General features: G+C 46.0%; 1 protein-coding gene across 2 annotated transcripts in view; it reads left to right on the top strand.

Moving 5' to 3' along the window:
• The window catches only part of SOX5 (SRY-box transcription factor 5), a 349,663-nt gene that overhangs the window by 317,826 nt on the left and 16,651 nt on the right, over positions 1 to 15,186 (top strand). For both annotated transcript variants that reach the window (XM_044452207.1, XM_044452206.1), the window contains exon 10: positions 14,742 to 14,850. In XM_044452207.1, the coding sequence (XP_044308142.1) occupies positions 14,742 to 14,850 (109 nt within the window). The remainder of the gene's footprint in view (positions 1 to 14,741; positions 14,851 to 15,186) is intronic.

Genomic DNA, 15,186 nt, shown 5'->3' with positions numbered 1-15,186 from the left:
CTCAACACCTTATGCTCACCCATCCTGATTTTTCTTCGGTTATGCACAAACAGGGTTGTGTATGCCACTTTATGCTCTTGTAGCAACGAGTACATGGGTACAACATCAAGAGCCGTCTGAAGATCAGAACTAGAGGGCAGAAGCACTGAGTCCAAAATCATAAAATACAAGCTTGCTTGCTTGCTTGCTTGCTTGCTTGCTTGCTTGCTTGTTTATTTATTTATTTATTTGGGAGACTCCTATGCCGCCCCATTCGCCAAAGCCTCGGGGTGGCTCACATCCATAGCTTCCCTCGGTCAGCATTTTCCCAACTTGGGGCATCACTGGAATGACACGAGGTTCTGCCGCTTGGAGAAGATTATGGCTCTAGGGCTCCAATTGTAGCGATATCTTAGAACTTGCCATTCACCTCTGCCTTGCATAGTGTAGGGCTTTATGGCCCGTACCCAAACAACAACCCAGAGGTAGCATCTCCGCTTTCTGGATGGTTTGCTTCTTTCATACCGAACTGTGTTAGATGGCACTCTAATTTAAGCAGCATTTGGGTCTGTTTTCTCTAACGTATTGTCATGCCATTCAGGGCAATAGATTTGAAATTTGTACAAACTCCAGGGAGAGGCGGGTTAGGCTTCCCCTGTTTTTCAAGCTGTCAGTCTGTCACCTTCTGCCATCACTTGGATGCGGATGAATGGCAGGAGACATCTAGCATCCTTGTACGGAAACCTGCCAGGCCTGGAGCTGCTATGGTACCCATCCCTTCGCTTCCACAAATCTTCCTGCCTTCCTGCTCCGGAGAATCATGTATCTGGGGCAATTGTATATGCAACTTGATGCACCGCCTTTGCAAATCTGAAGCAAAATCACACACGTCATGGGTACAATCTGCAGGTGTCTTCTTTGTATACCACATTCCCCAAACAAAAGCATCTTTCTAAGTTATAAAGTTCCTGTTTTTTAGAAAGCTGCAGATGTTTCCTGAGGTACAGGGAAGAGGAATAAAGTGGAACAGCTTGTGCATGTTACCAAAGCCCCCCCGCCCACCAACTCTTGCACAATGTAATTAGGGCCTGACGACAATGCTGTCAGATCTTGTTAACCCTTGAGGAACTCCTTAAGCACAAATTGATATTGCTCGATTGATTGAGCAATGGGTTGACTTTTGCACTGAGAGAAGGAAATGGTAGGCAGCCATGTTTTGAACTGGGCATTGCATGGTTTGACGCAGAGGCTAGCTGAGTAAACAACCCAAGGCCAACCCAAGCCCTAGACCTCCTGGGAACGACTGGTGCGGCCACACGATGCAATGGCAGAATCATTGCTCAGAACTTTGAGAGGAATTGGACACATTCAGAGGACAGTCTGACAGCCGTTAGTCATACAAGTTTAGTGAGACCCTCATGCACGACGTTTACAATCCTCCAAATGCCAGAAACTGAGTACAAGCAAGAGGAAGGATACATCAACTCCAGTCCTCTGTGTCATTTCCAGCGGCATCTGTTGCTACCTACGTTCCCATTTTAGTGGCATCTCAGACCAGATCTGATCCACTTCAGGGCAAAAACAAAACTAAGAGCAAACAAAAACCCACACACACACACACACACCCCTCATAAATCCAAGGCTCATTAACATAACAGGCCTGGCCAAGAGGCTGCAGTCCCTCTTAACAGTGAAAATGATGCAGTCATGGCATTTTCAGCCACATTAATGTTTTCCCAGGAAGGTTGCAGCTGATGGAATGGATGTGGAGCCATTTCTGATGTGCATCACAGCTAAGTGACTGAGTCACCCTATTGTTTAGTAAATAGTCACCAGCCCCGCACAGCCTGTGTCCTGCCTTTCTGTTTACACGAAAGCAGCTACTCCCTATCCTGTGTGGGCTGTGAGTTGCAGCTCTCCCCTCCTTCTGGCATGCCACCCACCCCACTAAAATGTTAATCCCTTGAGAGCAAGGATTTCTCTGCATTTTCCATCTGGAGAAGAGGGTGGGCAGGTGGGCATACTGCAGAACTGAAGTCTTAAAGAGCTAGTGATGAGGTCGGTGGGAGCATATAAGGCCGTCGGTCCATCTAGACCAGGACTGTTGATACAGGCCCACAGCTGGTCTACAAGGTTTCCCAGGCAGAAATTTTGAACCTAGGACCTGCATGCAAACCAATGCACCCTAAGCATGTCGGACTATATGCTTCCAACTTGCGGCCGCACATTTTCAGACACAGCAGCTAGCATGCCTGTCGTTCATCAAAGGCCAGGACCCTGCATGGAGGGAACTGGACATATTGTGATTGCAGGAGCCCTGAAAGCTGCAGTTGTCCATGCACAGAGTTTTCACTCCCTCCCCACTGAGAAAGTGTCAAGGTGTAAGGAATGGCGCAGCTTCTCCACGTTGGAGCAGACGGGTAGATTTTGCCCTTATCACAACAATCTCCTGAAATTCGGCATCTCCTCTTCTATGAAATGAGGAGGATAATATCCCTTGAAAGGTGTTTTTAAAAGCAAAAGTCGGCAGAGTTGGCATGTTAGTGGTGTACAAATGGCAGAGAAAAGCAGCTGTGTGATCAAGTATGACCAAGACCCAAATTCCCTTTATCAGAGTCCCCTGTAATTGTGAGTCAATCAGAAGTAGAAAAAAGATTCTTTGCTAAATATGAAATGGAACCTGCTTCTGAATTAGCTTAAAGTTTTGTGACTCTACTTTCAGACCGATTCACTTCTGGCTAAGAGCAGGGCTTGATGCAACTTCTGAACTCAATGCAACTTGATGCAACTTCTGAACTCAATTGCCCACCCCAAGGGGAGGGAGGCTGAAAAGAAGGCTGGTGACCCCCCCCCCCTTTTCCATTATTTTTCTGTATCCATCAGTGATCTTGGGTAAGCAAGGATGAGTTCAAGGGGTAGGGAAGCCATTGTTGGGTCTTTTTTCATTTTTAACTTCAATACAAACAAGAAAAGCAGAAAATCCCCCGACTGATAAATCTTAGTTACATTATAAATAATCTTTCGTCTACTTTGGTGGTCCCAGGGAGTTTATATAATTGGAAGGTTAAAGCCCTTCTTTGTTGCTGTTTCTCTGTTCATTAGTACAGGAGAAAACAATAAAACGGGGCTGCCAGAAGGGGAGTTAACAATAACTGAATCAACATTGGAAGCCCTCACTCTGTTTTATCATTTCACGCATGAGTTTTATAGCTCTGTAAACTATATTTAAGCACAGACCAGCCTGTTGCAACAGCAGATTCTGTTTAATAGCGTATTTCCCTTGGTAACGTTCCTTATCAGTATGACATCCAGGGAAGCGGTATGGGGCAGGCTGAGGGGTGCAAAACCTCTCACGGGGTCCCATCTGTGGCTGTGTTGTGGCATCTGCAAAGGGAAGGGTCTCAAGGTTAGGAAACGGAGGGAGACATTTGCAGCCTGGCTCAGTGCTGGTACCCAGAACCCTTTGACCATTCGGGGGACACAGCGGTGGTTGCTTCTCTTTTGCATGGCCCCTTTTAACCGCCCCCCCATCTCTTACTCCACAAGGATTCCCAGTGCTTTGATGTAATGAGTGCTTACATGCCTCTTGGAAAGTCGCAGCTTTAATTCTCAGTATACCCAGAAGTGCTGCCTCCTCTGGGCTCTTGTGGGATTTAATGGCTGCCCTTCCCACCCCTTCAACCCAGCCAGGTGCAGAAGGAGCAGCAAGGAGGTCCCCAGCTGGCTCTCCTTTCTTAGATCTCTTTCCCCCTGCCTAAAAGCATCTCTCTCATTCACCCACATGCAACATGCAGGTACATGAGGGGGTGCCATGCAGAAGTGGGTCATGACCTGTTTTCCCCTGCAGTGGAGGGCAGGATGCGTTCCAATGGAGCAAAGTTCAGGGAACCAAGATTTAGGGTGGATGCCAGGAAGTACTTCCTGATGGTTAGGACTCCCAGGGTATGGAATGGGCTTCCATGGGAGGTGCTGGAAGCCCCATCGGTGAGGGTGTTCAAGGATAGGTTAGAGACGCACATGGTGGGCATGTCATGAGTGGAGCTGGCTGAAGCCAGGGGTCAGACTAGATGGCCTGAGATACCCCATCTGACTTTCTATGTTTCTGTGCACATTTGAAAGCAGAATTCAATATGCCCAACCAAGGTAGGTCAAGCATGTACCATATGGAAACATTTGTGGGGGGAACCATAGTACTCAAGTAACTGCTGTTAATTTTCTCATAACAAGGTGGTTACCCAGAGAAGGGCCTTCTCTGTGCTGGTGCCCCAGTTATGAAATACGCTCCCCAGAGAGATGTGCCAGGCACTAACACTTTATTCTTTTCAGCACCAAGCCAAAACCTTTTATTTTCCCAATATTTTAAGGTTTGATTGTCATTTTAATGTGGGTTTTATTGCTAGAAATCAATCAGGAAACTATGTTTTATTTTGTTTTATTCTGCTTTACTGTCTAACCATCCCGAGACCTCAGTAGTGGACAATATTAAAATGTTTTGAATAAATTGATTAATAATATGTGCACCACTGAGTCCAGAGGATTGTTTCATAAATGGGCATGGAGAGGAAGTGTAAGGCAGGTCAAAGGAAGCGGTATCTCGTGCAGCACATAACTGCACCACTATGGAGTGTTCTTCCAGAAATGCAGAGATGGCCACCCGTTTGGAGGGCTTTAAAGGGACACTGGAGAAGTTCATGAAGGCCATCAGTGGCTACTAGTCCTGATGGCTCTAGGCTACCTCCTCTGGCAGAGGTGGTGTGTCTCTGTATGCCACTTGCGGGAGGCTGCTGTGAAGGAGGGCATTCATGTCCTTCCTATGGGATTGTATGGGCAGCTGGCCGGCCACTCTGTCAACCAAACGCTGGACCAGATGGTCTGATCCAGTTGGACTCGTCTTCTATTCATACGTTCTTAATCACGTGCTACCTGTGTCATCCTGCCAAACGAGGAGTGCTGTTCTACCTGCCATCATCACACCTGGTCAGAAAGCCAGAGAAACCAGATGTGTGAGATTTTCCTGGTGGGTAACCAGCTTTCTAAATGGCTTCAGGACAAATGTTGCCTGGATTTCTCCATTCTCAGCAGTTCTCAGCCTACCAGTGAGTCAGCAGCTCTTTACGAGCCAATTGCATAATGCAGCTTCAGTTGCATGGAATGGAAGTTGGGTTTTGCCAGTCCTCTCGGATCTGCTCCCACCCCTCTTCTTAGCTTGGTCTCTCGCTGCTTTTGGCAAGAGGCAGAGCAGAACATGAGGCTGAAGAGCTGTGCCTAAGCCGGCACATCTTGGCATTCTGGGCTGGCTTGCATCCCCGCAAGGGTGGGGGAAAAACACTCAGTGAGCAAACAAATGTGAATGAATGGTATGCCTGTTTTTGAGACAGTGGGATAGTGGGAAGCGGGAGCGCAGTACTGAAGATGGATAGCAGAAATGAAATTTTAACCTTGAATTGTGCTATTAGAGAAGAGCTCTTTGGCAAACTCGGTTCCAATTGCGTTCACAGCTCCCAAAGATTTTGCCAAGGACACCAGCCAAGAGGATGCCTCGGTTAAGGAATGCCACTGTTAGCCTAGTCCTCATTTGGCCCACTTCCATCACAGAGTATTATGGGGTGATGGGGAACCCTGCACACAAAGCTTGAGCCATCACCATTTAGTCTGAGTACCATTGTGTACATCCAGCTAATTCTCTGAAAATCTAGGGAGCAAAAGGCCCATTCAGCAGTATGGCCGTCGTACATAGGTTGCTGGCAAACACCTCTGTGAGGCAGAGCTGCACACGGCAACTGTATGATCTGAGAAGCACTTTCCATATTGTTTATTCTGATGGTTTGGTTGCTAGCATGGGTCAATCTGTCATTTTTGCTGTCTCCCATATTCTATTAAAGCTCAGGTTCCTTTGCTTCCAAATATGAAGGACTTTCAGGATCTTGTAAGAGGAAATGAAATGCTCTCAGCATTTGCACCGACCAAATTCAATTGGTACAGCTGTTCCCTTGCACGTCGCTCTGGCCTTCCATATAGCTGTTAAAGATGAGGAGCTTATCAGAAAGGAAAGATGGCATGGCAACCTAATTCAGCACTAACAAGGTGGAAAATGAAAGGCTTCAGATCCAGAGTAAGCACTCGATGCTTTTTCCCCAGATGGACAAATTGGTCAGTTTGGGTTTCTTCCACATTGAAATCTTTTTTTAAAAAAATCTTTTAAATCTTCACATGACTTATATTCACAAATAATGCAAACATGTCCCATTTGCAATCCCAAACATGAGGAAGAGCACATATCCTCAAAAAAGTTTTCATAATCCCAAACTTTCCCAAAAATCGTGATTTTTTTCAATTTATTTATGGGGGAGTGCAAATTTGAGTGTGTGCTTCAAATTTGTACTCCCTTTTCCTGTTTGAAATGTGCCATTCATGAAGTGAAAGAATGCAGTCAAACATGGGAAATGAATAGGCCAAATTCTGGAGAATCTCAAAAATGACAAAAACGTCTATGGAGAACACTGCACATTTCAATAAATTCTTACCATACAAACTGGAATTATATTGATCCTTCCTGGAGAGTCACCTCTTCACTAACAGAATTCCCCCAACATCATGTCAGAAATTGTGAGAAATTATATAAACCCACAATTGGAGCTGCCCAGAGGGTTCCTAAGTGGTACTTGAGCCCACCAACCAAAGAGAAAGCCGAGCAAAGGGAACCTTTGTTTCTTAAACGGTGGAGGACAAGACAAGGAGCCATTTTTCAGTCTGCTGCTAACTAACTCTGACAGATCATGTCAGAAGCAAGTGACTTTTCACAGCAGATCACATGACAGCAACTCCCCCGTCATGCTTGCACCTCTTGTTTTTCACGTCATGTGCACCACTAGATACTGCCTTTTCCTTTCTTGTTTGGTAACACATAAAGAAAATACTGCCTTGATGCTCCTCACTCATATGCAGCTTGTGTTGCACAGTTGCAATGATTCCCCACTGTAACTTTATCCCCGGGGCATGCAAGGGAGCCTCCAGGTCTCATTTGGCCTTTGATGGCACCATTCCAGACTCCTGTGAGATTCGTTCTTAAAACATGATAGGATTTCGGAGACACGTCTTTGATTTATTCTGTCAGAGCAGGCATTGCTGTGCTATCTTCTTGTGTTCAGTAACAAGTGAAGAGGATGCTGTACTTCCCAGCGATCGGATGGGGAGCACCTCCAGTGGCCCAGGCAAACATCCAAGACCCTCAAGAACACTCAGTTGGGTGCCTTGAAGGATCCCACCACCAACCTCTCTTTGGACCCAGGGGGAAAGGGGTGCATGGAGTAGCACAATGGTGTCGGATCCCTTTCAGCCTCAGAGCCAGATTCCATTTCAGAGAAACTCAGAGGCTACAATCCAGGAGTGGGAGGATATGAAGGCCAAAAGGGCAGGGTGAAAATGCTAGCAGTACCAGCCTATTTTAGCTTGAGTCTCAACTGCCAGTAACTAAGCCTTAGAAGAGACATTTGAGCCTTTTAGAATGGGGTGGGAATAGCAAAACCAACACAAAATTCAGGAAATTATGAAGTGAACCACAAGCAAGAAAAGGATAGTCTTGGGGAAGCCTTCGTGGCCATTGTAGGAACTCAGGACGGCTCAACTGGGAGCCCCAGCTGGGACCCTGAGGTTCTGCACCCCTGGTTTAACTGTTAGAAGTGGGTCCATTGGCAGCAGCCTGGCAGCATCTCCTTAATTTCCCTTGAAAGGTGGAGGAGATGCTGCCAGTTGTGATGTGTGAGGCATCCATTTTGGGGGTGAGAATCTGCTGAATGGCTTGGGCTCGACTCTAGCCAGTTCCTTACGGCTGTGAGTCTGAGCTCCTGGCGAGCCTGCCCAGAATTTGCATGGTGCTTATGGTTCAAACACCATGCGAATGCTGCGCAAGAAGTCTCTCTCTTCCACTGCATGTGCAACGGCCTTCGTTCATGCTGCACGCAATGCGTCACATGATGCAGAAGAAGGTTATTGGTTGTGCAGCCTTCTTTCCACAAATGTTCATGGACCTCCTTTTGGCTTGGCTCACTTTCTGAGACACAGCTGAGCACGTGACAAAGTTTGCAAACACTAGAGGACTGGATTCCATGGAGCTTTGTCACAACGCGAGCTGCCTGAGACCTTTTCATTATTAATACTTTAATTGTGAATTTCAGGAAAGCAAAACTGTTATGCAGGGGTGGGGGAGAAAGAAAGAACACAAATACAATTTCCTTGCAGAAATTGAAATTAATCACAGTAGGTGCCAATGGAATTTTTACCTATGAATACCAATGTGTATATGAAAATACAGCTATCAATAAATACAGTTACATATAAACTTCAGGAAAACCAGACCAAATATCCATATATTTATCAGTTTGCTTGTGGCATCTAAATGCTGCCTCTTTAAATGTTGAAATCATTATTAGGTCCTTAATCCATTGTGTTAGAAGTGGTGGGTGTTTACCTTTCCTGTGTTGTAATATCAGCATCAAACTGTCAAAGTGGTACAGAATATCTCTTTACAATGAGTTGCATTAGCCTCCAAACAGCGGGTAAATAAATTCGGAGAACATATCCATCAGTAAATATTCAAGAGCGTTCCAGAACTAATTTTATCCATATTAGGAGCTCCTCCCAAAAGCATGAGTAGGAGAAGCATTAGCAGTAGTATGCCTCCAGCACTTTTCCAAGTTGGACAACTACTTAAAAAAACTGTCAAGGAGCCAACACACACAAAAGTTTGTGTTGAATGAGACATAACCTAAGACCCACTGATGCTTCTGGCACAGGCACAAGCACTATGAGCCAGTGACTATCCAAAATAGGACAGTCCAATTCCACATTCCGTTCCTGCTTAAGGCCCTGTGTATCATATTTATTTATAAATAACACACAATTATAAAAGTGGATTGTGGGTCAGCGTGACTGGTCAAACTCAAGTAAGCGATTCTGATGGCAATAGCATGTTGGGGTTTGTGAGGAAACTCAGGGAGCCAAGGTTCCATGTGGATGCCGGGAAGCACTTCCTGACAGTCAGGACCCCGAGGGTGTGGAATGGGCTTCCACGGGGGGTCGTTGAGGCCCCATCGGTGCAGGTGTTCAAGGATAGGCTGGACGTGCACATGGTGGGCATGTCTTGAGCGGAGCCGGCTGGTGCCAGGGGTCAGACTAGTTGGCCCGGGAGGCCCCTTCTGACTCACTCTGTTTCTATGTTTCTAAGTTTGGCAATGGGAATCGGCAGTCCACTTTGCAACAACCCTGGGCCTGAGCCCTTGGCAAGAGCTTCCAGAGTTTTCAGGGCACTCAACAGAAATCAAGGTCCATGTGCGACATCCCTCCTCTGCATCGTTTGAGCTGGTGCACCTGATGCAGAGGGCTGGTCATTCAGGGCTCGCCAGGAGTGTCTCTTTTCTGCTCCATGTGCAGCCGCCACTCAGGCTGCTGTTCCTGATGTGGAAAAGGGTTGATCATGCAGGGATTGCAAGGATGGATTCCTCCAGGGTTCATGCAAACCTTTGGCCTGGCGGTACATATTGCTTTGTTTTTGTTTTTTATAAACTGTCCAGAGACTCTAGTATTAGACGGCCTATAAAAACTTTGAATAAATTCATAACAAATAAATATTACAAATCAATTGGCCATTTTGATATGGGATGCACAGTTTGTTACCACTGGACTTCACAATCCAATCTGCCGCTGACCCATCCTCTCTCCTCCGCCAGTGGATACGATCGTAGCTATGAGGGCAGTGGAACATCAGCAACAGTTAACTATTTTTAAAAATGCCTCAAAACTGATATTCCATCAAAACCAGCCATGATTAATGGATGCATTTTGATGGACTAACCTGACACCCTTGTGCTTCCCCATTTGGAATCGCTAAATGGATTTTGCAAGACGAAGGTGGGTTGCTCCGCTATCAATATGCCGCAGTTAATTTGTGAGTGGGCGAGGGTGGGAAAGCGTATCCATTTCCTTTGACTGAGTGATGCCATGAAAATAAATGGAAATGCCATCTCAAAGGTGCCTAGTCTGGCTGATAGGATATTGCCACCCACTTCTTCTAAAGTAAACAGCTTAACTCTTGATGGAAAGCATTATTCAATTTGGCCCTCTGCCATGCATTATATGACTTTTTCACTCATGTGGTTGACCAAGCTCTGAAATGTTTAAGTGGGCTGGATGTTCAAAGGGGGGGCATTTATTAAACTTCCCCAAAAGAGATACACTGACCTCCTGCTACAGTTGGAGAGGCTACTGCTGAGCTATCAGGTGAATGAACGAATGAACAAACGAACGAACTGCAGTATTTGTAAGCCACTCTGTGACTAAATTCTCAGCCTAACCATCAACAAGGAAAAACCACAATTTGAAATTCAGTGTTGATAAAAACAAGTGTATAAGCATTTAGAAGAAAATGTGTAGCTGAAAGAGATTGAAGGTGCTGTGAAGGTAAGAAGATCTGATCGGATGGCAGCAAAACTGATATTAGACAAACCTAGAAATGGGTGGGGCATCCAATAGGGGAGTGAAAATCAGCAGATTCTCTCAGCTTGGCCCTGTGGATGGCATTCCGCCGATCTTCTGCTGACATCAACTCATTCTGATATGAGTCAGGACAGGATGTGGACTTTCATTTTTAAAGCAGGCAGCAATTTGTGTATTTTAAAAATAAAAACTGGGGAAATTTGCACAGAATTCAGTTCTCCGCTCTGCAATTTGTGCAAATCGCACAAGAGAAATCGCTTGGCTCCCGATTGGTGTGAATATTTCCAGCAACTTCACAGAAGCCAAAAGTAAAAGCTCAAAAATAAAGGCCTGTGTTTAAGCCACTGGGTCAGAAATATGTTAACAATCCATCAAGCGCAAATGTCACACATCCATAGGGGAGCAGCTGCGGTGCCTTCCTCACTCTTTCTCAGATCGTGCACCATCCCTCATTTGATGGGGACACATGGTGCATGGAGGAATTCTAGGGATATGTGAGAAATTTTCAGTTTATTTTTGATGAGCATTTTTCCTACTTTACACCATCCAGATTGAACAGACTCAGACACAACCCACACGTTTCTGAGCTTGTAAGATGGTTCAGGGGCTCCCACCTCTTCAAACTGTGTGATGGACAGCATGTATCCTTTTGAAAAATGTGCAGTTCAACTTTGATCAATGGGAGAAGAGTACATGTATTTCAAAGATCTGCAGAATCAGTGCATACATTTGACAAAACTAATATGCACCAATTTTGATGTGGGAAAACGCAAAGCTGCAAAGCTTGTATTCTGATACGGAATGAGATTCAAGATGGAACTTGAAGATGGCAGAAATCTTGAGTTTCGCTGATTTGCACATATGTGTTGTAGATAATCCTGCCCAGGCTATGTTCCTTCCCACACTATTGCTATCGTTATCATTATCTCTATGCATCTGAAGAGAGACAATGGCTTATCACCTGTGTGGATACTTTGCTTGCAGAAAGCACCAGAGGCAATCCATGTTTTCTCCACTTAAAGAACTAGGAAGCAAGTAATTGGAAAGACCTTTTTCTGCCTGAGACCCTGGAGAGAGGCTGTCAATCACAGCAGATGATGCTAGGTTAGATTTTGGGATACTGGGATACATTTTCCAATAACCGGACTGATATCATACAAATTGCTATACTTTCCATTGGAAAATCCACAAGGTGACTCACTGTAAGTAATAGGCAATACAAATATTTAAAAAATTATATTTGTTTATTTATTTTTTACATATATTTATAGACCACCTATCATTGCCAAGGCCTTCCTAGGCGGCTTACAATGTAGATCTGACCTACATCAGTCCAGGGCCAAATTAAACATGGTATCTGTCTTTGCATGAATACGTATGCATGAGGTTTCAGGCAGGGGGGTGTTTTTTTGATAGAAAAGCACCTGGCATTGATAAGTATTGGAATCACAGCAACTGGGGAGTGGCCCCTGCTGCTGTTGTGGGGTAAATCTCTCCTTTGAAGCTAGTGCTTGTTTTAGGGTAGGGAAGACTGGTGCCCACAATGTCAGTGGGGCACCTCATCAATTGCAGCTTTTATGTTGAGCTTACAAGTTGCTGGCCATGGTGCTGATCTCCATATCCAAAATAGGATCACCACTATGGAGCACCATGTTCATGGAAAGCTCAAAACAAAAGCTGCAATGGATGAGGGGCCCCATTGTCATAGGAGACCTCAACCTGCCATACTTCAAGGAAAAGTCTCCATCAGTAGCATCATAACGATTTAATTCATTTGAGCATAGCTAGTCACATAACAGATGGCCTTTTGATTCCATTGGATGGTCACCACTCCCTGTACATGTGCGTGTGCGCGCACGCACACACACATGCCCCTTCCCTTCCCTTCCCTTCCCTTCCCTTCCCTTCCCTTCCTTTTCTTAATGAATCCCCATTACCAATAGTGATCCTCAGCTTAAAACACACACCATGGAGCCAAAGTATCATTAGTTAATTATGCTATTTCAAAACTTTCCCGTTTCTTCCCCTCTAACCCCCTACCGTGTCCCGGTAGAGCTTTCCCTCAAATGCTGCTTCCCTCTTAGATTGAAAGTGTTTAATTTATGGATTATCGGGTCCTTTCCTTTAAACTCAAACAGCCTGCTTCGCTCAGTTGAGTGTCCCTGCTTTTCCTCTTGTGAGTGTGTATATATGTCAGGGTTTTTAAGCGGCATTATTTTGCTCCTTGCTTCAGCGGCAGCGATTGGTTAAGTGCAGCGGCTGGGCCGTCTCGGCCTTGGAGGCTGCTCTGTGATTTTATAATTAAAGCTTCGTGTGACTCGCATCTCACCTCCCCCTCCCTCTGCTGGCTCCCGCCTGGCATCCTCCTCCCTTGCCCCCACACTGAGATTGACTGAGGGTTCACTTAAGTCATGGCTCAGAGGGGCATAACAAAAGCATTGCTTGACTGTTTTGACATTGCTCGGTTTTGGAGTGACAGCCTCTGAGAATTATCTCAACTTTCCTTTTGATGGTGACTAATTGAATTATTTTATTATACTGCATGTTTTAGTAGTGGGAGGTTAGGGGTCGCTTTGTCGATGAAACAGAGCCTCTGTTTCCTCCCTCTCTTATCACTCCCGTGTTCTGCCGAGGGAGGCGACAGAAAGCCAGACAAGTTGAGCAGTGCAACTTGTGGAGACGGGGGGGGGGGGGGGGGTGCGGCCTGCGCTTACTCGCGAGCAGCTCTGTGGCACTCCTGCCTCTGGAAACACTTTGCAGCTGCAAAGAGCACAGCTATCCCACTCAGAGAAAGAAGTGCATTCTGCCAAGCTTCTCCCGGGGCCTTGCAGTCAATGCAGCTCCTCCAAACCAAATGTGCAGCATTATCCATTGCTCTCCGAGGCATTCAGACCAAGGAGTGAATGGCTGGACAGGGCTGCTCGTAAACACAGAGGGGACGCATGCCAGAGCTCTGAATGCACAGCAGGATGGCTGTGGCTCCTGCACAACCACACCGTGCCCAAGCCAATCGCAAGACTCAAGGGAGCTCTGAAAGCGGTTGCTGGTGTAGGCTGAGGAGAGGAAGTGTTTACGGTGATCCGGTGTGTGTGCCGGAACCCTCAGCTGCAATTAAGGTGGGCTTGCACAGGTAGGGACCTACTAGGGTTAGCACAGCCCACTAGCTAGCAAAGCACAGTGGCCCTGCTGGGTGGGTCTCTTTTTCAGGGTGACTTTTCCTGGACTGGTCTAAGGCATTCTTTGAATTCCAGGCTGTGCTTTTACTAGGGATGAGCTGAAGGAAGGAGGAGGGTCAGAAGGCAAGGCATTTTTCTCATCTCTCACTACCTATTTGTGGTCTTCATGGCAGTTGCACCCCACTGGGCAGCTTCTTCCCCTTCTGTTTTTTTAACCCCAGAACACCAGAATGTAGGCAGGAGGCATCGTCTGTGCTCTGATAGGACTTCAAATGCCATCCCGTGGAAGCCAAATCTTTCCATGTCATCATCTCCTCGGTGAATCGCATCAAATCAATGCCTCTAGGCCTCACCTGAGTATTCTTGTGGGTAAAGAAAGAAAGCAAACAAGCAAGCAGCCCAAAGCAGGGAGCATGACCATCATGGGGAAGAAAGGGCTAAAAATGCCACCCACTTTTCAGGGTGTTCTTGAAAATCACCAGAACAGTAGGGCTCTGTTCACTACCTACGGACAGGTAGCCATCTTGGCTCGGCCTGAGCATTTGGCCATCTTCTCAATTGCCTTACTTGCCTCTCAGCCAAGAGCAGGGAAAAAATAGCAGCAGGAATACCCTGGCTGGCTCTTCCACTTCTGTGAATTGCACCGTTATGTCTTCCAGGTTTTTCAAGCTCAAGTATCAATTGAAACATCAGACAGATTAATGTCTAAAGTGGTCTTGTGTGTTGATGAATAAGAAAGAAAGCTAAATTCCCCTGCCATACAATGTATTTTAACAGAACCACTAGAACTTTTCAAGAGGCATCCTCGTGTCCAGCCCATCTGAATTTCTCAGGCCATTGAGGTTTGCTCATCACCAGCTAAAAAGCTGTATTTTTACATGGGAAGGGAGAATGTTCAGCCATAATACTCATAACACCTCCCCAGAAAGACTATGTTATTTTTCCCCTTTCATTTTATTTTCCAACTCAACAGCCTTCTCTCTTATTTGCTAACCCTCTTCCCTGGGGAATCTTGCAAATTACCTATGAACTTTGCGGTTCCATTGCATGTTAATAAAAAGGCTGCTTTGTGCCCTCTCTTCTTTCTCCACCCAGGACAAAACGACACTGGAGAACCTGACTCAACAGTTGGCAGTCAAACAGAACGAAGACGGGAAGTTCAGCCACGCTATGATGGATTTCAACATGAGTGGAGATTCTGACGGTCAGTAGCGAAGCACACTTGCCTGATTCCCAGCTGTCCCTGTGCACCCACCACCGACGGAGAAAGAGCTCAGACACTCTTGGTGCTTGGTCCATGTTGGAAACACCTGCTAAACAAAGCTGGTGATGTTATACCTTAGGCGGTGTTGAGTGGGTGGATTTTCTTACCATTGCAAATGGCGTTGATTCATCCATGACACATCTTTTGCTCTAGAAAGATGAGAAGAAGGAAGCAAACAAACATGGATTTGGGATAACCAACCGCTGAATGACAATGCTGCTTGGCCAAAGGCCACGAGCACAAAGGGACTGTAGGAGTTGGTTTAGATTGGATAGA

This window comes from Varanus komodoensis, unplaced genomic scaffold, assembly GCF_004798865.1.
Source record: "Varanus komodoensis strain SLA01 unplaced genomic scaffold, ASM479886v1 scaffold70, whole genome shotgun sequence".
Taxonomy (NCBI): domain Eukaryota; kingdom Metazoa; phylum Chordata; class Lepidosauria; order Squamata; family Varanidae; genus Varanus; species Varanus komodoensis.
Note: the sequence above shows the minus strand (reverse complement) of the source record. Positions and strands in the feature narration are given on the sequence as shown.